Source organism: Oncorhynchus mykiss, chromosome 3 (genome assembly GCF_013265735.2).
Source record: "Oncorhynchus mykiss isolate Arlee chromosome 3, USDA_OmykA_1.1, whole genome shotgun sequence".
NCBI classification, from domain to species: Eukaryota; Metazoa; Chordata; class Actinopteri; order Salmoniformes; family Salmonidae; genus Oncorhynchus; species Oncorhynchus mykiss.
In genome coordinates, this window is record NC_048567.1 from 19,476,879 (window position 1) to 19,498,663 (window position 21,785).

Below are 21,785 nucleotides of genomic sequence, written 5' to 3' on the forward strand. Positions count from 1 at the left end.
CAATTGGCATTTAAATTGCAACATCTACTAACGACCAACAACCAGTTGCACGAATGTTGTGTCTAAGGTGACTGGTTCAACTTAAACCCTTCAAACTGCAATCCCAGCATGCATCCCTTTTCCTCCACTAGATTTACTTCTATCTCAATAAGTGGCGCTTTGACTGAAGCACGAAATCTTACATGTCTAATTGAAATGATCTTTAATTCCAAACTGTAGATTTGACCATGGAGCTATACAGTATATGTAACTAATACTGTTCTATTGAATTGTGTGGTTGTGACATGGGGATAAAGGGCTGAACATTGATTCTCAAACCCTTCAATTAAAGGGCAGTGTAGATTAGTGGTGTGTGGTTGTGATGGGGCTGGGGCACGCACGACTGTATGAGCTCAGGGAGACAAAACTCTGTTATATTAGCATCAGTCTCAACCTCATTATCATCATCGTCATAATGATGAAGATCATCATCGTTATCATCACCACACACTCACCCAACCTCCACTCCTAAGGTTAGTTAAACACTGCAAATCAACCCAAATCTAATCAATCACATTCATCATCTCAGAGAATATGAAATGTGGATAAAAGAGAGACAGAAACACGGAAGAAAGTCGACTAAATTAACTATGGAAGCTCTAACTGGCATGCAGAGTTCCACAGCACTGACACACCCCTGAGGGCACTATTGAGGACACACCACCACAATGGTACACTCCTGAGTGCACTTGCCTTTCCTCCCATTCACAGGTGGGCCTGGCTGAGGCCTGTCCTCACAGTCTGAACGGTAGTGGGACACAGACAGAGCTTTATGAGATCATGGAACACGGATGCATCCACAGAGGCATGCGCACACACACACACACACACACACACACGCACACGCATGACCACACACACACACACACGTGTTTGCAAGCCTGCACACTTGTAAGAACACAAGTACACAAGCCTGCACACAGACCAAACGCATACAGATATGAAAACCCATTAAGTATAGCGCATGTTTCATGACCAAGATATTCTACTACTATCACACAGAAGACTTAACTGAATGAATGAACAGACAGATGGGTGAGGAGGAACTAGGAAGAGAGACCTGTGGGAAACTCCAGCTCCTGCCAACACAACCCTGGACACTCTCATTCAAGCCAGTACATTCATAAAGAACAGTACTGACTCAGAAAATGATCATATTTGAAGGGTTTTGGCTGAGGGGCAGAATGGCTGTAGGGCTTATAAAGATGGTACAACATCATAGTCCAGTACAGGCTGTGTGGACCAGGCAGGATCAAATTCGAGTTTGCAGTGTTCTGGGACTATTCTATTGGTTCCTATGGTACCAGGCAAACTAATAAAGTGCAGCTTAAGTACATCATGTATTGGACCCAGATCTGGCGTGGAGTTCTCACCAGAGAGGCACATACATAAAGGTGACAGAGGTGAACCAGGAAGTCTTAAGGCTCAGTCTGCTCTGAGACACACCAGTAGATAGACACACCTCGCTCTCCCTCGTACTGCTCTAGAGGGCAAAGGTCACCAGTAGGCCGCTCAAGCTCCTCCCATGTTCCCCCTGAGCGGTCGGGGGTCGTAGTAGAGACAGATAGATAACAACAGGAACAGGGGCTGATTAGATATCACTTGGTTTGTGGCTAAAGCCGTCAAAGCTAGTTCAGGTCTCAATGTTGACTTCCCTGTCCACATAAAGGAACAATAAAATCAAGGCAGGACGGTTGAACAGGGATCACCACAGATACTATATCACAACATCTAGGTCCACCTTGTAAAATACGTTTTCAGAGCTCAATGGGAATTCCTGGTTAAACAAAAAGGTTAAATAAATACAAATCTAACTGAAGCCAGTATGGTGCAACAACATGGATCCTTTGTCTAGGTTGGGAACACAAAGGTACAATCACACACACCTGACTGGATACACATTCCCTGTTCTGCTTTGATTTCTGTTACCTCAACATTTCAAACAACCCTCCTATTTGAATCCCAGTCAGCCCAGCCCAGCCCAGCCCAGCCCAGCCCAGCCCAGCCCAGCCCAGTCCAGTCCGCCCAGCCCAGCCCAGCCCAGTCAGCCCAGCCCAGCCCAGTCAGCCCAGCCCAGCCCGGCCCAGCCCAGCCAACCCCCAGTCCCCTGGCCTCTATGGATCAGTACCACGTGCAGCAGCAGCATTAGTGCCATGATTAGATAAGTCCTGGCTGTGTCACGCTGCAGGGCTCTGTGTGAGCGTCAGCCCAGGGTCGGATCGATACATTAGAATACCTCCCCCATTTTCCCACCCTCTGCCATTAGCCCATGAGGAGAAAGAGGAGGGACAGAGGATAGAGGGGGAGAGGGGTATGGGGAGAGGAGAGGAGAGAGATGGGGACAGAGGGAGAGAGAGAGGAGGGACAGAGGATAGAGGGGGAGAGGGGTAGGGGGAGAGGAGAGAGATGGGGACAGAGGGCGAGAGAGAGGAGGGACAGAGGATAGAGGGGGAGAGGGGAAGGGGGAGAGGAGAGAGATGGGGACAGAGGGAGAGAGGGGGGACAGAGGATAGAGGGGGAGAGGGGTAGGGGGAGAGGAGAGAGATGGGGACAGAGGGCGAGAGAGAGGAGGGACAGAGGATAGAGGGGGAGAGGGGAAGGGGGAGAGGAGAGAGATGGGGACAGAGGGAGAGAGAGGACGGACAAAGGAGAGATGGGGAGACGGGAAGGGGGATAGGAGTGAGAGGGCAGGAGAGAGACTGGCTGGCTGCAGACAAGGAGGAGAGAGGAGTGCTCATGGTTTCTGATAATGATGAAGGAGTTCTGGGAGTGCTTTGACAAGTTCTCAGCACCAGCTAGGCTTTCTCTCTTTCTCTCTGCTTTCTATCTCTCTCTCTCTCTCTCTCTCCTCTCTCTCTCTCTCTCTCTCTCCCTTCTCCCTCTCTCTCTCTGCTCTCCTCTCTCTCTCGCTCCCTTCTCCTTCTCTCCCGCTCCCTTCTCCCTCTCTCTCTTTCTTTCTCTGCTCTTCTCCCTCTCTCTCTTTCTTTCTCTGCTCTTCTCCCTCTCTCTCTTTCTTTCTCTGCTCTTCTCCCTCTCTCTCTCTCTCCTCTCTCTCTCTCTCTCTCTCTCTCTCTCTCTCTCTCTCTCTCTCTCTCTCTCTCTCTCTCTCTCTCTCTCTCTCTCTCTCTCGCTCTCGCTCTCTCTCTGCTCTCCTCTCTCTGCTCTCCTCTCTCTCTTGCTCCCTTCTCCTTCTCTCCCGTGGCCCGCTCCCTCCAATCACCACTCAGCTAATCTGTCAATTCACAGCGCAGCTCCAGAGATCTCAGGCTCATCCCTTCCCTTCCATCACCACACCCTTACATCATGTGACACACTCTGTTACAACCTGTCAGAACATTTTAGGGAGAGAAACGAGAACAATACATTTGTTCTGAAGAATCAAACGGTTTAAGATGCCATTCTGTCTGTGACCCTGAAGAGCTTCAGTAAGAGAAGCAGGATCCCGCTGTCTGTATTAGTTCTGATTCCTCATTAAGGAGAGTCTCACAGTACAGGATGAACTAGATGAACGCTCTGCATGCAGCTCAGTTATACCTCTTTAAGTTAAGGGCACTACATTATAGCCTTCCCAGACTCAATAAAAAGTGAATCATGTATTACTTTGTTTCTGGATAAATAACTTTACTACTAACAACACTGGTTACGGAATCACACATGTTTAAAACACAAATAGTCTACTGCACCGTGTCCACGCCACAACCCCCAGTGACACGTCTCACCTGAGCACTCTGAAGTCATAACACGAAACTGAGGACTGTTCAACATAGAACACAAAACTACAGCAGACCTCATGACAACTGAAAAACATGGAAGCTACGATGCTAGATGACAACACTGACCCAGTGTAGGAACCAGAAGAAGACTAGGAGGCTACGATGCTAGATGACAACACTGACCCGGTGTAGGAACCAGAAGAAGACTAGGAGGCTAAGCTAGGACACAGGACTGCTAGGTCACACAGTCAGGGAGTGAGAGACACACAGGCTGCAACATAGAGCAGGACAGGGGGTGCTGTGGACCACTGTAAATCAGGGCTGTTCAGTAGGGAGGAAACCTTTTGAAACGTAGTGAAACAGGGAGGTTCTCTCTGAACTTGTCCAATAAGAACACAGAATCAATATCCAATAAGAAAACAGAATCATTATCTAGATTCTCATTGTAAAACATTTTGTTTTGATGTGCTCTACTGAACAGGACCCTGGTCCCTGCCGTTGCAGACAGATTCAGCCTTTCACAGGGGGGGTTCTCTAACTCCCACCTCCTGTGAAAGACCAAACCTACACTCTATGTTACAGACCTTCACAAGGTTCTGTTCCTTCTTCTCCATCTTCTGAGGAAGGAATGGAAAAAAGGAACCGAGTAGATATGTTAAAATAAAAAACAGCAAATGTTTATGAAGAGACAACATCACCAATATCACTGACTAAGGTTACAATGCATGTTGTAAACCTTCCACAGGACACCCTGGTTAACACTGACAACATATAGAGTACTGAGACCATAAGAACACACAACAAACTCACTAAAACAGAAGACACAGGAATTCTGAGCCAAGCTCTGACGTTCATGAGCAACTGACCAGAGAGAACCCACAGACAGCAGTATCTGTTAAACTTGTTATGAGTCTTTTCCTCACTCAGAGGTTAATGGATAAAAATAACCAATATCTCAAGGTGCCATACCCAGCTAAAGACTAGAAAATAACAAGAAACAATTGCTTCTGACAAAGAGAAGCTTCAATCAAAGTCAAACCTGTTCCGAAGGTGTCACCAAACCAAAGCAACCAGAGAGGCCCAGAGCTGGGTATGGAAAATAAGCTGAGAACTTACTTCTGCCCTTGGTCCCTGTGGGTGGAAGCTGTGGTAGTTGCCGACCTCCTCTCCTGTCAGACATGGGGGTACTGGTAGGGCTGGTTTGGGCCGATCCGCTGCGGGGGTTCGCCCTACAGGGGGGGGGGGCACAAAATGGTACAGCCTGGGTGAGTCAAGGATCAGAGGTCAGGCACAGAGATGACCTGTGATTGGTTGGAAGGCCCCGGACAAGCAGACGGACTACATTTCCCAGTGTGCTTTGCTTTGTTATGTAAGAGGATAGGATGATTGTAGAAACAGCAACACATCAAACAAACAAACTACTACTGTCTACTGGGGTTGGTAATGAACCAAACATGGAAAAAAAATTGTATCAAACACATATATATGTCAGTTCACATATATACTGGACATGTTGTGTACAATCATGTCCATGCTCAACCAGGGAAGCTGCCATGTTGTTGGATCGGTGAAAGCTGGACACATAACAGATAATTTACCTGGTCAATTACCTGATCAATGAACTGATCAATTACCTGATCAATTACCTGATCAATGAACTGATCAATGAACTGATCAATTACCTGATCAATTACCTGATCAATTACCTGATCAATTAACTGATCAATTACCTGATCAATTACCTGATCAAGTTAATAACTAACTACCTTCTACTTTCTGTAGTATATTTTTTCAGTCTATTGTATTGAACGTATTCTCAACAGATATTCTTTCTCCATAAGACTTGTATTATGTTTTTACACCATCTGCCAGTTGAGCATCTGTGTCGCCTAAACACTGTATTCTGAAAATATGTGTTGAAGGCAGGCTATGCAGAAGCATCAAATAATGTAGCTTGAATTATTACTTAATTTGCTAAACATGAATGACTAAAAGTTATTGCCTGAAAATGGCTAATATTGATTACTGGTGTCTTATTCTAATTAAAAGCACATAACAGATGATCAAGCTCATTTGTAATTGGTAGGTTGCTGACTGATTTGAATAAATTCTACATATCTGGTGTAGGCCAAAGCAGGGTATCTGGGTTCCTTCTAATTCATGTCAGCACCTACCAGTTGATGAACTCTAAAACCCATCAAAACAATGACATTTGGCACATGACATGCTAGAGATAATGTAGCATCAGTTTTGCAACAAAGGTGATGAATCACATGTTTCACTCGACCCATTAAGCTGCAAGGAAAGAGTGAGGACAGCACCCATGGGCGTTCGTTCAATGTGGACCAATGTGGACCAATGTGGACCAATGCGACCATGCGATCTGACGGTCTACAAAAGATTAGAAAAAAAACAACTGGAATAAAAAATGTAATTACAGGATTAATGTTAGTAAAGAAAGAAAAGCACAATGGTGATCCATCACTACTATACTCAGTCTGAGTGGTGTATAAGTAGTGTGTTCCAAAAACAAAAATAGTTACTATCTAATCTACTACCAGTCTGGGATGGGGAAGGAAATGCAGCACCATTCGTTGCTTTAGGAGGGGGGGCGGAGTAAATGATAAAGTGGTGAGCTGGCTGGATGCTGATTGGATGCTGGGTGGGTGGTGGGGGGGTTGGTGGTTGGTTGCAGTGAGACAGGCAGAGAGAGGGGTGGGTGGTGGTTGTTGGTTATTCTTTGGATTGGTGGGGCAGTAGCTATGCAGTGGAGGCTGGTGGGAGGAGAAATCGGAGGATGGGCTCATTGTAACGGCTGCAATGGCAGAAATGGAAAAGTATGAAACACATCAAACCCATGTGTTGGATTCCAATTCATGAATTCCATTCCAGCCATTACAATGAGGCCATTGTCTGATTTATAGTGACACCAGCCTCCTGTAGATGTGTCTGTCTGGTCACCTCGTTAAGGCAGGTGAGGGAGGGGCGGAGCGTCCGGAGGGTAAAGACGGCATGGACCTCATGAGGGCGGAGTCGGGCCGCTCCGTGGTGGTGCGCTCTAGCGCGGGACGCTGGTCAGCTGACCTGGACCTGCTGTGATACACATGCCTGTCAACGGCTCCGTGGTTCCTGCAACACGTTATTGAGAGAAGGGAAGGAAGCTGCTGCTGATGATCAGGTGACATGATACAGCAGAGTGATGCATGCCCTGGGTCCCTGGACTGGGCCCCATAGGGCCATAGCAGGTGTGACAGGGAGGGACAGGCAGGGGACAATGTGTCCCTCATCTGTGGTAGGTGACCGAGTGAGTGAGTGGGAGGCCCTTTGGAATCTGTCTGTGAGTAAAAGACACTGGGTGAGATGTGAGAGAATCGTGGATTAGCATGTGTTGGTTGGTTTCCATTCAGCCCACTAGCTTACTCCTGCAAGGTACATGCCGAAAGCTGTCTCCGCCCTGCTATTGCAAAATGTAACTGAAATCTAGTTGGAAAAAGAAAATATATTTTTGCCACTGAGTAGTTTGGGGAAAAAATTGAATAAAATGCATTTCACATTCACGTACACAAGAAAATCTACAGTATCATTATGTAGAATAAAAACATGAATTTGCTGTTGTTTTGTATCGTGTTGTTCCATAAGCGTCTTCATAGACAGTAAGTGTCATTACCTCTCAATAGCATGTGTATATCTGAAAATCAGGTCACATCAGTTAGTTATATCATTGTCATTGCAAATGCTCATGAAGAAAAATACCTTACTTAGACCAGATGTGGATTATCATCTGACATGAGCAGCATTTGCAAAGCCATAAACAAACACCAAACACTGAGGACACGGTGGCAGCACAGTAAATAGCAAATGTTAGAGTGACAAGCTGTCCAGCATAGGCTATGCTTCCTGCTTCCTGTTCTACACCAGCCAATTGCAACACAGCGGTCACTCCAGTTGTAGACCAGTCAATTGCAACACGGACACTTCATCAGCCAGTGAACGACCTTACGTTGCCTGAGACTTTAACGATGGTGACCATCATCATAATCATTCGTGGTCTACGATCCTCAGGTCGTTATGTCCAGGGATTGATGGCTTTGAACAGTAAAGGAGATGTCGGAATCTAACGACTTGTTACTTACTAGAGGTGTGTTGTGATGGATACTGTAGTTCACCATAGCTCTCTCTCTCTCTACCGTTCAGGATATTCCCTTGGGATTTCAACACGGTCAAAATAATAACTCAAACTGGTGTGGTTAGTATATACTCAGATAATACTTTGCACACCTTTGTTGCACAGTAGAAACATTAAAAGTCTAGTTAGATCGACTACAGCACCGGTGCTACAGTAACATCTACACTGTTATTACCTTGTCTCCCACTGCATTCCTCCTGCTAAAACTATACATCTACTGTAACATCTACACTGTTATTACCTTGTCTTCCACTGCATTCCTCCTGCTAAAACTATACATCTACTGTAACATCTACACTGTTATTACCTTGTCTCCCACTGCATTCCTCCTGCTAAAACTATACATCTACTGTAACATCTACACTGTTATTACCTTGTCTCCCACTGCATTCCTCCTGCTAAAACTATACATCTACTGTAACATCTACACTGTTATTACCTTGTCTCCCACTGCATTCCTCCTGCTAAAACTATACATCTACTGTAACATCTACACTGTTATTACCTTGTCTCCCACTGCATTCCTCCTGCTAAAACTATACACCTACTGTAACATCTACACTGTTATTACCTTGTCTTCCACTGCATTCCTCCTGCTAAAACTATACACCTACTGTAACATCTACACTGTTATTACCTTGTCTCCCACTGCATTCCTCCTGCTAAAACTATACATCTACTGTAACATCTACACTGTTATTACCTTGTCTCCCACTGCATTCCTCCTGCTAAAACTATACATCTACTGTAACATCTACACTGTTATTACCTTGTCTCCCACTGCATTCCTCCTGCTAAAACTATACATCTACTGTAACATCTACACTGTTATTACCTTGTCTTCCACTGCATTCCTCCTGCTAAAACTATACATCTACTGTAACATCTACACTGTTATTACCTTGTCTCCCACTGCATTCCTCCTGCTAAAACTATACATCTACTGTAACATCTACACTGTTATTACCTTGTCTCCAACTGCATTCCTCCTGCTAAAACTATACATCTACTGTAACATCTACACTGTTATTACCTTGTCTCCCACTGCATTCCTCCTGCTAAAACTATACATCTACTGTAACATCTACACTGTTATTACCTTGTCTCCCACTGCATTCCTCCTGCTAAAACTATACATCTACTGTAACATCTACACTGTTATTACCTTGTCTCCCACTGCATTCCTCCTGCTAAAACTATACACCTACTGTAACATCTACACTGTTATTACCTTGTCTCCAACTGCATTCCTCCTGCTAAAGCTATACATCTACTGTAACATCTACACTGTTATTACCTTGTCTCCAACTGCATTCCTCCTGCTAAAACTATACATCTACTGTAACATCTACACTGTTATTACCTTGTCTCCCACTGCATTCCTCCTGCTAAAACTATACATCTACTGTAACATCTACACTGTTATTACCTTGTCTTCCACTGCATTCCTCCTGCTAAAACTATACACCTACTGTAACATCTACACTGTTATTACCTTGTCTCCCACTGCATTCCTCCTGCTAAAACTATACATCTACTGTAACATCTACACTGTTATTACCTTGTCTCCCACTGCATTCCTCCTGCTAAAACTATACATCTACTGAAGCAGCTACAATATGAGGTCCCACTCAATATAGACGTGCCATCTCAACCCTGTGGGCCCTGCTCAAAAGTAGTCCCCTGTAAAGGGAATAGGGTGCCATTCGGGACACAGTCAAATACTTTAGTTTAGTTCTACAGCCAACAGTGTGAGAAGCATGGCATCTATCCAAGGTCACGGTCTAGATCTACTGTGCTGGCAGGGACCTGTTCTCAGGGGCCGCACGGGCCACAGCGACTCACCCGGGGCTCTGAGCCACTCCACTCTCTCTTTCTCTCTCTGACTCTCCCTCTCTGTCTCTCTCTCGCTCCTCTGACTCTCCCTCACTCTCTGACTCTCCCACTCTCTCTGACTGTCCCTCTCTGTCTCTCTCTGACTCTCCCTCTCTGTCTCTCTCTCGCTTTTCTGACTCTCCCTCTCTCTCTGACTCTCCCTCTCTCTCTGTCTCTCCCTCTCTCTCTCTCCCTCCCTCTCTGTCTCTCCCTCTCTGTCTCGTCCTCTCTGTCTCTCCCTCTCTGTCTCCCCTCGCTCTCTGATTCTTCCTCTCTATCTATCTCTCTCTCTCTCTCTCTGTCTCTCCCTCCCTCTCCGTCTCTCCCTCTCTGTCTCGGTCTCTCTGTCTCCCTTCTCTCTCTCCCTCTTCTCTCTCTCCCCCTTCTCCCTCTCCCTCTCCCTGTGTTTCTCTCCTAATCATTCTGACTATAGCAGAAAGAGAAGGCACACAGTTGGAATGGGAGTGGAAGGGACATCTCCTCTCCTCTCCTCTGTGACTGTGTTACTGCCATGGGATGTGAGAACCATTCATCTCCCTGCCAATCTACAGACAGAGAGAGTGAAGCTATCTGGTCCGCGGCCTCGCTCAGGGAAACTTTGTGACACTTTAATAAAGTCAGTTGCGCTGCCTCAGTTCTGACGACTCATTGTTTTTTTCTCCTGGAGAGACAATGCACGATGTGTCGTTTTTGACTGACAGCCAGATGGCAGCGATGGGAGCCCAGGAGGAGCTATTTGCAGCATTTCTCCAGGGGGTGCTGAGAGTGTGACATTGCGTTCCAAATTACACCCAATTCCCTATTTAGTGCACTACATTTTACCAGGGCCCATAGAACTCTGGTCAAACGTAGTGCACTATATAAGGACTTTGGGAGTGCCCGGCTTGGCCCAGCCCGCTGAACTGGCACATCACAACATTGGGCCTGGCACACGCACTTGGGGGGAACCTGAGCCTGATCCTAGGCCATCATAGGGCTGGAACAGCCTGGGCATGGGGCAGTGCTGAGCTTCCCATACTTAGCACTCTTAGCATAGAGAAAGTCACTCAGGTCCAGGACAGAAAAGAAACAGACAGACCCTCAGAGTCAGCATGGAGAAATGGCTAGGCAGTTCTCCTTCGTCTTCAGATAAAAATATCTTTCACTCATGTGGTACTGACCTGTCGGCCATATTGGCCTTCATCACAATGACAATGACATGGTTTGAAGACAGAGAGGGCCAGATCAAATCAAACTGCAGACATACAGTTAACCACTGTTGATAATGATCCAGGCCATCCAAGATGGCGGAGGTAATGTTAGAGAGACAACCATGCATTAATAAAGGAAAAGTAAACATCCCATTACCACCAGCAGCATCAAAAGGCCATGTGTCCTTTTGTTCAATGCAGCCCTAAAACAGTATTACCTGCAGAGCTGAGCATCAGAGCTACCAATGACCAGACAGTCTTTATTTAGCCAGATACAAACAGGACACCACTGATCACAAACACAACTTGTCATCTTACCACTGATGGTAGACTAGTAGGCATGACAACAAAACATCAACAGAGTACGATACATGTGTCACAACCGATGTGGAGACACGAGAGCTCGCAGCAGCCTCTATATTACACAGTAATTGGAGGCAGTTGTGTGGTTTATGGGTCTAGTACACAACTTGAGCAGAGCTGTGATGACATGCTCCTGAACCAGATATCACCCAGGATATCACCCAGGATATCACCCAGGATATCACGTGGGGTTCATCACCTTTTACAATCACATAGAAAATGTTTTAATGTCATACAGACGACTACAGAGAAACAGACCCACAAAATGGCTGACTGTGGATATATACGTAGAGACACTGTAATGTGAATACCTCTTGTAGTCATAGTCGACGGAAGCAGAGGAGGAGTACGCGCCCTCTGAGTGGGCTCGGGACATCCTAGTGGAGCGCAGTAACCTGACAGCCTCTTCTCGACTGATGTTGGATATGCGGTGGTTGCGGCTGGCGAAAAGAGAGCGGTCAGAGGGAGTCAATGTGTGTTTTAACAATACCTTAATACCAGGTTGGTCAGGTGGGACAGAGAGAGAGAGAGAGAAGGTCATGAACCTGTGGACGAAACCTGGTTTTCACATGACCGTTGGGGACAACTGATGGAAGTACACCAACTCTCTGTAGGCTGTTAAGGGGACAGTTGATGGGGGCGCACCAACTCTCTGTAGACTGTTAAGGGGACAGTTGATGGGGGCGCACCAACTCACTGTAGACTGTTAAGGGGACAGTTGATGGGGGCACACCAACTCTCTGTAGACTGTTAAGGGGACAGTTGATGGGGGCGCACCAACTCTGTAGACTGTTAAGGAGTCAGTTGATGGGGGCGCACCAACTCTGTAGACTGTTAAGGAGACAGTTGATGGGGGCGCACCAACTCTGTAGACTGTTAAGGAGACAGTTGATGGGGGCGCACCAACTCTGTGGACTGTTAAGGGGTCAGTTGATGGGGGCGCACCAACTCTGTAGACTGTTAAGGGGACAGTTGATGGGGGCGCACCAACTCTCTGTAGACTGTTAAGGGGACAGTTGATGGGGGCGCACCAACTCTCTGTAGACTGTTAAGGGGACAGTTGATGGGGGCGCACCAACTCTCTGTAGACTGTTAAGGGGACAGTTGATGGGAGCGCACCAACTCTCTGTAGACTGTTAAGGGGACAGTTGATGGGGGCGCACCAACTCTCTGTAGACTGTTAAGGGGACAGTTGATGGGGGCGCACCAACTCTCTGTAGACTGTTAAGGGGACAGTTGATGGGGGCGCACCAACTCTCTGTAGACTGTTAAGGGGACAGTTGATGGGGGTGCACCAACTCTCTGTAGACTGTTAAGGGGACAGTTGATGGGGGCACCAACTCTCTGTAGACTGTTAAGGGGACAGTTGATAGGGGCGCACCAACTCTGTAGACTGTTAAGGGGACAGTTGATAGGGGCGCACCAACTCTCTGTAGACTGTTAAGGGGACAGTTGATGGGGGCGCAACAACTCTGTAGACTGTTAAGGGGACAGTTGATGGGGGCGCACCAACTCTGTAGACTGTTAAGGGGACAGTTGATGGGGGCGCACCAACTCTCTGTACCTCTACTATTCTCTTGTGGTTTGATCCAACAACAACATCCACCTTGACCGCTGTGGATGGGTAGCCACCATAAAGAGTGTATATCAGATATATAGGATTCATATACTGATATATACAGTGGTACAACACAGGGTGGGCACTGGGCAGGGGGAACTACCTCTGCTGGACAACTCTTCACAAACAGAAAAAAACAACAGGACACATCCATTTCAGACTATTGACAGGCTAGTTTCTTTGAGGTATATCTCAAGGTACAATCGAAGATAACAAATAGCGGGCTGTGTATTTGTCTACCAATAAAGATACGTAATCAATGATGAAACTTTGGCAAATGTATGAAAAGTATGTGGAGAGAGGAAATGTATGTGTTTATGAAGCCGAAATGAGGAGTGATCCTGATTCTGTATCTTTTGGTTCCATATAGAATCCTCTGGGGAAAGGGTTCTACCTGGAACCAAAAGGGTTCTACCTGGAACCAAAAAGGTTTGTACCTGGAACCAAAAGGGTTTTACCTGGAACCAAAAAGGTTTCTTCAAAGGGTTCTCCTATGGGGACAGCAGAATAACTCTTTTAGGTTCTAGATAGCACCTTTTCTTTCTGAGTATATGGGCCATGGAGTGGCCCACCTGTTTAATTCTACTGACTACAAAAGACCACACACTACACTTATGCATATACAGTATATTTGTCTGGGAAGGGAGAAATATATACCTGGCTGCCCACACCACACCACACCACACCACACCACACGTTGTATCGTCAATGGCATTGGCTTAGGATGTGAAGTGGATAGGTTTGTGCGCCATTGACATTAAACCAACACAGGCTTGAAGCTTCATAGGCCAGCAGCTTCCTACAGACAGCAGGGGGCGAAGTGGAGGGTGTGATGGAGGGAGGAACATGCACTGTCAGGTAAGAGTCTACCTGGGTTCCTTCTGATGATCATCACTAGGTTGACAGCGTCTGGATCGAGGTAGGGTGAGAAAATGGCTGCGAGACATGAAGGGAGAGAACAGAGACATGGTTGAATGGGGCTGAATGGGGAGGGAGAAGAGGGAGAAAGAGAGAGAGTGAGAGACACACGGGGCGAGAGAGAGAGAGACACGAGGAGAGAGAGAGACACAGGGAGAGAGAGATATAGCGAGAGAGAGACAGGGTGAGAGAGAGCGAGAGAGAGAGAGAGAGAGAGAGAGAGAGACACGAGGAGAGAGAAAGACACAGGGTGAGAGAGATACATTGAGAGAGAGAGACAAGGTGAGAGAGAGAGATATATCGAGAGAGAGAGAGACAGGGTGAGAGAGAGCGCGAGAGAGAGAGAGAGAGAGACAGGGTGAGAGAGAGCGAGAGAGAGAGAGAGAGAGAGACACGAGGAGAGAGAGAGACACAGGGTGAGAGAGATCGAGAGAGATAGCGAGAGAGAGACAAAGGGAGAGAGAGAGAGATAGAGAGAGAGAGCGAGAGAGACACAGGAGAGAGGGATCGCGAGAGAGAGACACAGAGAGAGAGAGAGAGAAAGAGAGAGAGAGAGAGAGAGAGATGTACAGTGTTGGAGGAGAGAAGGGAGGATACAGCCATGGAAGAGGAGAGGATATTTGTGCAGTCCTTCCTCAGGTTAGAAAGCCCATTGAGATGCATGATGAGGCGCTCCTAATTTACTGTTTTGTACTGTAACACACATGCTGCTGTAAACCAACATCAGTCCCAGTGGATTCAATCCAAACCGTGTAAGATACTGAATGTTATTGGAGTTACTGTATGTTGTTGGACTAGCCCCCTAACTCTCCAAATGTCTGTACATTCATTTCTGCATTAGTTAATAACTTTACAAAATAAAATGAAAAACAAACAAAAGTACATTAATGTGTTGTTGGATTTCAAAACAAAATAACACATATGTAATATAAAACAACCTCTAAAAAATTTTAATTCCCCAAAATAATGAAATAATAAGGCCCATAGGGCTCTGGTCAAAAGTAGTGCACTTTATAGGACATAGGGTGCCATTTGGTATGCACACCATGACTCATTTCCTGTTTCCTAATTTTCAACTGTTTTCAATAAATAACAGCAGCAGTTGATTAAGGGGAAGCTGAAATACAGTCTTAGTGAGCAACTGTCTGTCACACACAATCTAGATAAGTGCATTTCCTGTGTCTGGCCCTGATTTAGGCTGCCTCAGCCATCCTCGCCTCAGAAATATCAAATAAACTTAATTGAATGATTGGAGGGGGTAAGTAAGGAGAAGAGAACTGTGCCAAGGCTGAGCTGTATGTCTGAGACGCTGGGCTGGTGTTGTTTGCTATAGCAGAACAAACAGTATGACTAGAATGGGAAAGTCCCCTCAGACCACAGCAATTTGACAGTACACTGATGGGTTATAACTTGACTGGGGTTGTCATTTCTAGAGATTCTATTTTTTATAGTCTCAGGTGTGGTGGAGGAATGAACATCACAACACAAACACAGGAACTGTCACAAATGGCACCCTATTCCCTACATTGTGCACTACTTTTGACCAGAGCCCTATGCTTATCTTTTCTTATTTGTTATTGTTGTTGTGGAGACGGTGGACGGTGTATACCATGTGTATCCCGTTACGACTAATAAAACTTGAATCTTAAACCTATGAGCCATGTTCAAAAGTCGTATACTATTATAGGGAATAGGGTGCCATTTGGGATGCCAGGGTGCCATGTTGATTCTAATGAGTCTGAGCACCGGAGTTAATGATCCCCTCTCAGTATTAAAAAGGCAACACGATTTGAACACAAAGGAGAGAAGAGGTTAGTTAAAGATCCACCTAATGCAGGACATCAGAGAGGAGATTGGAGTTCTTGGAAAAGGGATTGGTTGGGGAAAGGGACAGGTTGGGGAAAGGGACAGGTTAACTTGTGAGCACTAGGTGAGATATCCTAGTATAGCAGTTGTAGGTGTGAAAGCATCAGACAGATTACCCAGGTGTAAGGTTGTGTAACGGAGGCAGTTCAGTGAAACCACGCTCATGTGATTAGTAACCACGCATGAGACCTAAACATTTGGGTTAGCTCTCGAGCTAATGCCTAGGCTTTAGCTCAGAGGTCTAACAGTTACACAGTCCTGTGGCTCGCAGACAACCCGGGTTGGAACCCTGTCAGTCGCAGTTGGTTGTGTTGTCTGCAGCAGCTGGTGTGTGAGGCTGTGTGAGGTTGTGTGGGGCTGTGTTAGGCTGTGTCAAGCTGTGTGAGACAGGGGTATCTACCTGTCAGGTGAGTGGTGGTCATCGGACACACTGCGCCGGTCCACTCTACTGGAGGAGCTGTACTGAGACGAGGCGGGGTCAATGTCATAGCCGGGGTCCAGACTTCTGCTGTATACAACAGAATCACTGGATCACCCCCTAGTACGGTACAGTCACAGTACAAACTCCCCACAGTGTCACCCAATGTCTCGGGGATGCACCTACTCACCTTAATGCAACCACTGTCAGTGTGAGTGAGATCCCAGTATCGGTTATATGGGTTAAACATTCTACTATCAAGACAACTATCACAGAGATACCGCTTAAAGGACAACCTCTGATATGAGTTGAGGTTCTCAGTTCCCATTGTGGTGCAGGAAGGGATACAACTTGGGATGCTGGGCTGGACGGGGGACAAGTGAGATGGGGGAGTTACCTCTGTGGAGGGGGGACACTGGGGGACCGCGACCGCGCCCGGTTCATGTCTGCCGACCGCGAGCAGTGGTTGGATGACATCGCCTGCTCGGGGACAGACAACGTGGAACTATGTAGGTCCCTGCCGTTCTGCCGGTAGTCTGGAGAGACAGAGAGAGAGGGGGAAAGAGAGAGGCAGAGAGAAACATAGATACAGAGAGAGACAGAAAGAGAAACAGAGAGAGACAGAAGCATAGAGAAAGAGAGAAAGAAACAGAGATACAGAGAGAGAAACAGAGAGAGAAATATAGAGAGACAAACAGAGAGAAAGAGAGAGAGAAACAGAGAGACAGAACCAGAGAGAAAAAAAGAGAGAAAGAGAGATACAGAGAGAGAAACATATAGAGAAACAGAGAGAGAGAGTGATGTCAGGAGTCATTCAGAGAAAGACCCATCGTTCTAAGCGCAGCCTCTCTAACCTGGTCCCAGATCTGTGTGTACTGTCTTGTCTAGTTGGCAAGGCAGCACAAACTGATCTGGTACCAGGCTAAAACCTTTCCTCCCTATTGACCATACACACTGCTGCAAAAAAAACTGTCAACAGCAACATTTATTTTCAGAGGATTCTTTCAAACTTTTCAGAAGTTGCACAGTGGCATAATGGTTGGTGGCTTTTCAAAATGCTGAGGCTCTCTATATTCAAATAAATGAGGGCTTGGTCTCAACTCAATGTTCATGTGATTCAAGTCATTGCGGTTAACATTTTTGCATTAAACATGAAAATAGCTTTCAAAAATCAGAAACATTATAATGACTTTTCCCTGCTAGACTGATTAGTCCATCGAACATGAATGATTATCATTATTCAATAATCAGCCATGGCCAGGAAGCATGGTTAAGGTCAAAGGTCAATGTTTTGCACCATTATCCTTGGTTAATATTCAATAGAGTGTATAGCACATTAAAATGAGTTAAACGTAACAGTGAATAAAAGGTAGGATTAGGAAGGAAACAAGACATTATGTGTCATGTTGTCTTGTCTCTGTCCTTTCCCTTCACCCTGTCTCCCTCTGCTGGTCGTTGTTATGTTACCTTTTCTCCCCCTCTTTTCCCCAGCTGTGCCTTGTCTCCTCCTAATTACCCATTCACCCCGTTCCCCACCTGTTCCCTTTTTCCCTCTGATTAGGTCCCTATATCTGTCTCTGTTTCTGCTCCTGTCCTTGTCGGATTCTTGTTTGTTTGTTTATGTGTCTCATGCCTGAACCAGACTATCATCGTGTGTGCTGCAACCTTGTCCTGTCCTGTCGGAATCTACCTGTCCATCTGAGCCCACGTATGTCCGTCATTAAAGTACTCTGTTTGTTAATTCGCTTTTGGGTCCTCATTCACGCACCATAACAGAAGAATCCGACCAAGAATGGACCCAGCGACTTCGGATCCTCTCCACTCAGCCGTCGAGATCCAGGGAGCGATGCTAGGCAGACACAAGCAGGAATTGTCTGCTGCTCGACATGCCGTTGAGACCCTGGCCACCCAAGTCTCCAACCTCACAGAACAGGTTCACCATCTCCGCCTCGATCCACCGGCCACTTCCAGGGCTTTCGAATCTCCGGAGCCCAGAATCAATAACCCGCCGTGTTACTCTGGGGAGCCCACTGAATGCCGCTCGTTCCTCACCCAGTGTGATATTGTGTTTTCTCTCCAGCCCAACACTTACTCCAGGAGCACTGCTCGTGTCGCCTACGTCATATCTCTCCTTATTGGACGGGCTCGTGAGTGGGGCACGGCAATCTGGGAGGCAAGGGCTGAGTGTATTAACCAGTATCAAGACTTTAAGGAGGAGATGATACGGGTTTTTGATCGATCTGTTTTTGGGGAGGAGGCTTCCAGGGCCCTGTCTTCCCTATGTCAAGGCAATCGATCCATAACAGACTACTCTATTGAGTTTCGCACTCTTGCTGTCTCCAGTGGCTGGAACGAGCCGGCCTTGCTCGCTCGTCTTCTGGAGGGTTTCCGCGCAGAGGTAAAGGATGAGATTCTCTCCCGGGAGGTTCCTTCCAGCGTGGATTCCTTGATTGAACTCGCTATTCGCATTGAGCGACGGGTTGATCTTCGTCACCGAGCTCGTGGAAAGGAGCTCGCGCTCTCCGTCGCCTCCCTCTCCGCATCACTACCATCTTCCTCTGCCGGCTCGGGTGCTGAGCCCATGCAGCTGGGAGGTATCCGCATCTCGACTAAGGAGAGGGAACGGAGAATCACCAACCGCCTCTGTCTCTATTGCGGTTCCGCTGGTCATTTTGCCACTTCATGTCCAGTAAAAGGCCAGAGCTCGTCAGTAAGCGGAGGGCTACTGGTGAGCGCTACTACTCCTGTCTCTCCTTCAAGATCCTGCACTACCTTGTCGGTCCATCTACGCTGGACCGGTTCGTCAGCTTCCTGCAGTGCCTTAATAGACTCTGGGGCGGAGGGCTGTTTTATGGACGAGACCTGGGCTCGGGAACATGACATTCCTCTCAGACAGTTAAAGGAGCCCACGGCCTTGTTCGCCCTGGATGGTAGTCCTCTCCCCAGGATTCAGCGTGAGACGCTACCTTTAACCCTCACTGTTTCTGGTAATCATAGTGAAACCATTTCTTTTTTAATTTTTCGTTCACCTTTTACACCTGTTGTTTTGGGCCATCCCTGGCTAGTTTGTCATAATCCTTCCATTAATTGGTCTAGTAATTCTATCCTCTCCTGGAACGTCTCTTGTCATGTGAAATGTTTAATGTCTGCTATCCCTCCTGTTTCCTCTGTCTCTTCTTCACAGGAGGAGCCTGGTGATTTGACAGGGGTGCCGGAGGAATATCACGATCTGCGCACGGTGTTCAGTCGGTCCAGGGCCACCTCTCTTCCTCCACACCGGTCGTATGATTGTAGTATTGATCTCCTTCCGGGAACCACCCCCCCCCGGGGTAGACTATACTCCCTGTCGGCTCCCGAACGTAAGGCTCTCGAAGATTATTTGTCTGTAGCTCTTGACGCCGGTACCATAGTCCCCTCCTCCTCTCCCGCCGGAGCGGGGTTTTTTTTTGTCAAGAAGAAGGACGGGTCTCTGCGCCCCTGCATAGATTATCGAGGGCTGAATGACATAACAGTGAAGAATCGTTATCCGCTTCCTCTTATGTCTTCAGCCTTCGAGATCCTGCAGGGAGCCAGGTTTTTCACTAAGTTGGACCTTCGTAACGCTTACCATCTCGTGCGCATCAGGGAGGGGGACGAGTGGAAGACGGCGTTTAACACTCCGTTAGGGCACTTTGAATACCGGGTTCTTCCTTTCGGCCTCGCTAACGCTCCAGCTGTCTTTCAGGCATTAGTCAATGATGTCCTGAGAGACATGCTGAACATCTTTGTTTTCGTTTACCTTGACGATATCCTGATTTTTTCACCGTCACTCCAGATTCATGTTCAGCACGTTCGACGTGTCCTCCAGCGCCTTTTAGAGAATTGTCTTTTCGTGAAGGCTGAGAAGTGCACTTTTCATGCCTCCTCCGTCACATTTCTCGGTTCTGTTATTTCCGCTGAAGGCATTAAGATGGATCCCGCTAAGGTCCAAGCTGTCATTGATTGGCCCGTCCCTAAGTCACGTGTCGAGCTGCAGCGCTTTCTCGGCTTCGCGAACTTCTATCGTCGTTTCATCCGTAATTTCGGTCAGGTGGCAGCTCCTCTCACAGCCCTTACTTCTGTCAAGACGTGCTTTAAGTGGTCCGTTTCCGCCCAGGGAGCTTTTGATCTCCTCAAGAATCGTTTTACATCCGCTCCTATCCTTGTTACACCTGACGTCTCTAGACAGTTCGTTGTCGAGGTTGACGCGTCAGAGGTGGGAGTGGGAGCCATCCTTTCTCAGCGCTCCCTCTCTGACGACAAGGTCCACCCATGCGCGTATTTTTCTCATCGCCTGTCGCCGTCGGAACGTAACTATGATGTGGGTAACCGCGAACTGCTCGCCATCCGGTTAGCCCTAGGCGAATGGCGACAGTGGTTGGAGGGGGCGACCGTTCCTTTTGTCGTTTGGACTGACCATAGGAACCTTGAGTACATCCGTTCTGCCAAACGACTTAATGCGCGTCAGGCGCGTTGGGCGCTGTTTTTCGCTCGTTTCGAGTTCGTGATTTCTTATCGTCCGGGCTCTAAGAACACCAAGCCTGATGCTTTGTCTCGTCTCTTCAGTTCTTCAGTAGCCTCCACTGACCCCGAGGGGATTCTCCCTGAGGGGCGTGTTGTCGGGTTGACTGTCTGGGGAATTGAGAGGCAGGTAAAGCAAGCACTCACTCAAACTCCGTCGCCGCGCGCTTGTCCTAGGAACCTTCTTTTCGTTCCCGTTCCTACTCGTCTGGCCGTTCTTCAGTGGGCTCACTCTGCCAAGTTAGCCGGTCACCCTGGCGTTCGGGGTACGCTTGCTTCCATTCGCCAGCGTTTCTGGTGGCCCACCCGGGAGCATGACACGCGTCGTTTCGTGGCTGCTTGTTCGGTCTGCGCGCAGACTAAGTCCGGTAACTCTCCTCCTGCCGGCCGTCTCAGGCCGCTTCCTATTCCCTCTCGACCGTGGTCTCACATCGCCTTAGATTTTGTCACCGGACTGCCTTCGTCAGCGGGGAAGACTGTTATTCTTACGGTTGTCGATAGGTTCTCTAAGGCGGCTCATTTCATTCCCCTTGCTAAGCTTCCTTCTGCTAAAGAGACGGCACAAATCATCATCGAGAATGTTTTCAGAATTCATGGCCTTCCGTCAGACGTCGTTTCGGACAGAGGTCCGCAATTCACGTCTCAATTTTGGAGGGAGTTTTGCCGTTTGATTGGGGCTTCCGTCAGTCTCTCTTCCGGCTTTCACCCCCAGTCTAACGGTCAAGCAGAACGGGCCAATCAGACTATTGGTCGCATCTTACGCAGTCTTTCTTTTCGCAACCCTGCGTCTTGGTCAGAACAGCTCCCCTGGGCAGAATACGCCCACAACTCGCTTCCTTCGTCTGCGACCGGGCTATCTCCTTTTCAGAGTAGCCTCGGGTACCAGCCTCCGTTGTTCTCATCTCAGTTCGCCGAGTCCAGCGTCCCCTCCGCTCAGGCTTTTGTCCAACGTTGCGAGCGCACCTGGAAGAGGGTCAGGTCTGCACTTTGCCGTTATAGGGCGCAGACTGTGAGAGCTGCTAATAAGCGTAGAACGAAGAGCCCTAGATATTGTCGCGGT

The 21,785-nt window shown here is 47.5% G+C and overlaps 1 protein-coding gene across 7 annotated transcripts in view; it reads right to left on the reverse strand.

Annotated features, from left to right (window-relative positions):
* rims2a (regulating synaptic membrane exocytosis 2a) overlaps positions 1 to 21,785 on the reverse strand; it is a 236,513-nt gene that overhangs the window by 60,825 nt on the left and 153,903 nt on the right. For 6 of the 7 annotated variants that reach the window (XM_036971069.1, XM_036971142.1, XM_036971075.1 and 3 more), the window contains 5 exons: positions 16,584 to 16,722; positions 16,169 to 16,276; positions 13,855 to 13,920; positions 6,714 to 6,881; positions 4,869 to 4,981 (listed from right to left, as the gene is read on the reverse strand). In XM_036971069.1, the coding sequence (XP_036826964.1) occupies positions 4,869 to 4,981; positions 6,714 to 6,881; positions 13,855 to 13,920; positions 16,169 to 16,276; positions 16,584 to 16,722 (594 nt within the window). The remainder of the gene's footprint in view (positions 1 to 4,868; positions 4,982 to 6,713; positions 6,882 to 13,854; positions 13,921 to 16,168; positions 16,277 to 16,583; positions 16,723 to 21,785) is intronic. The other variant, XM_036971108.1, reaches the window with a different exon arrangement.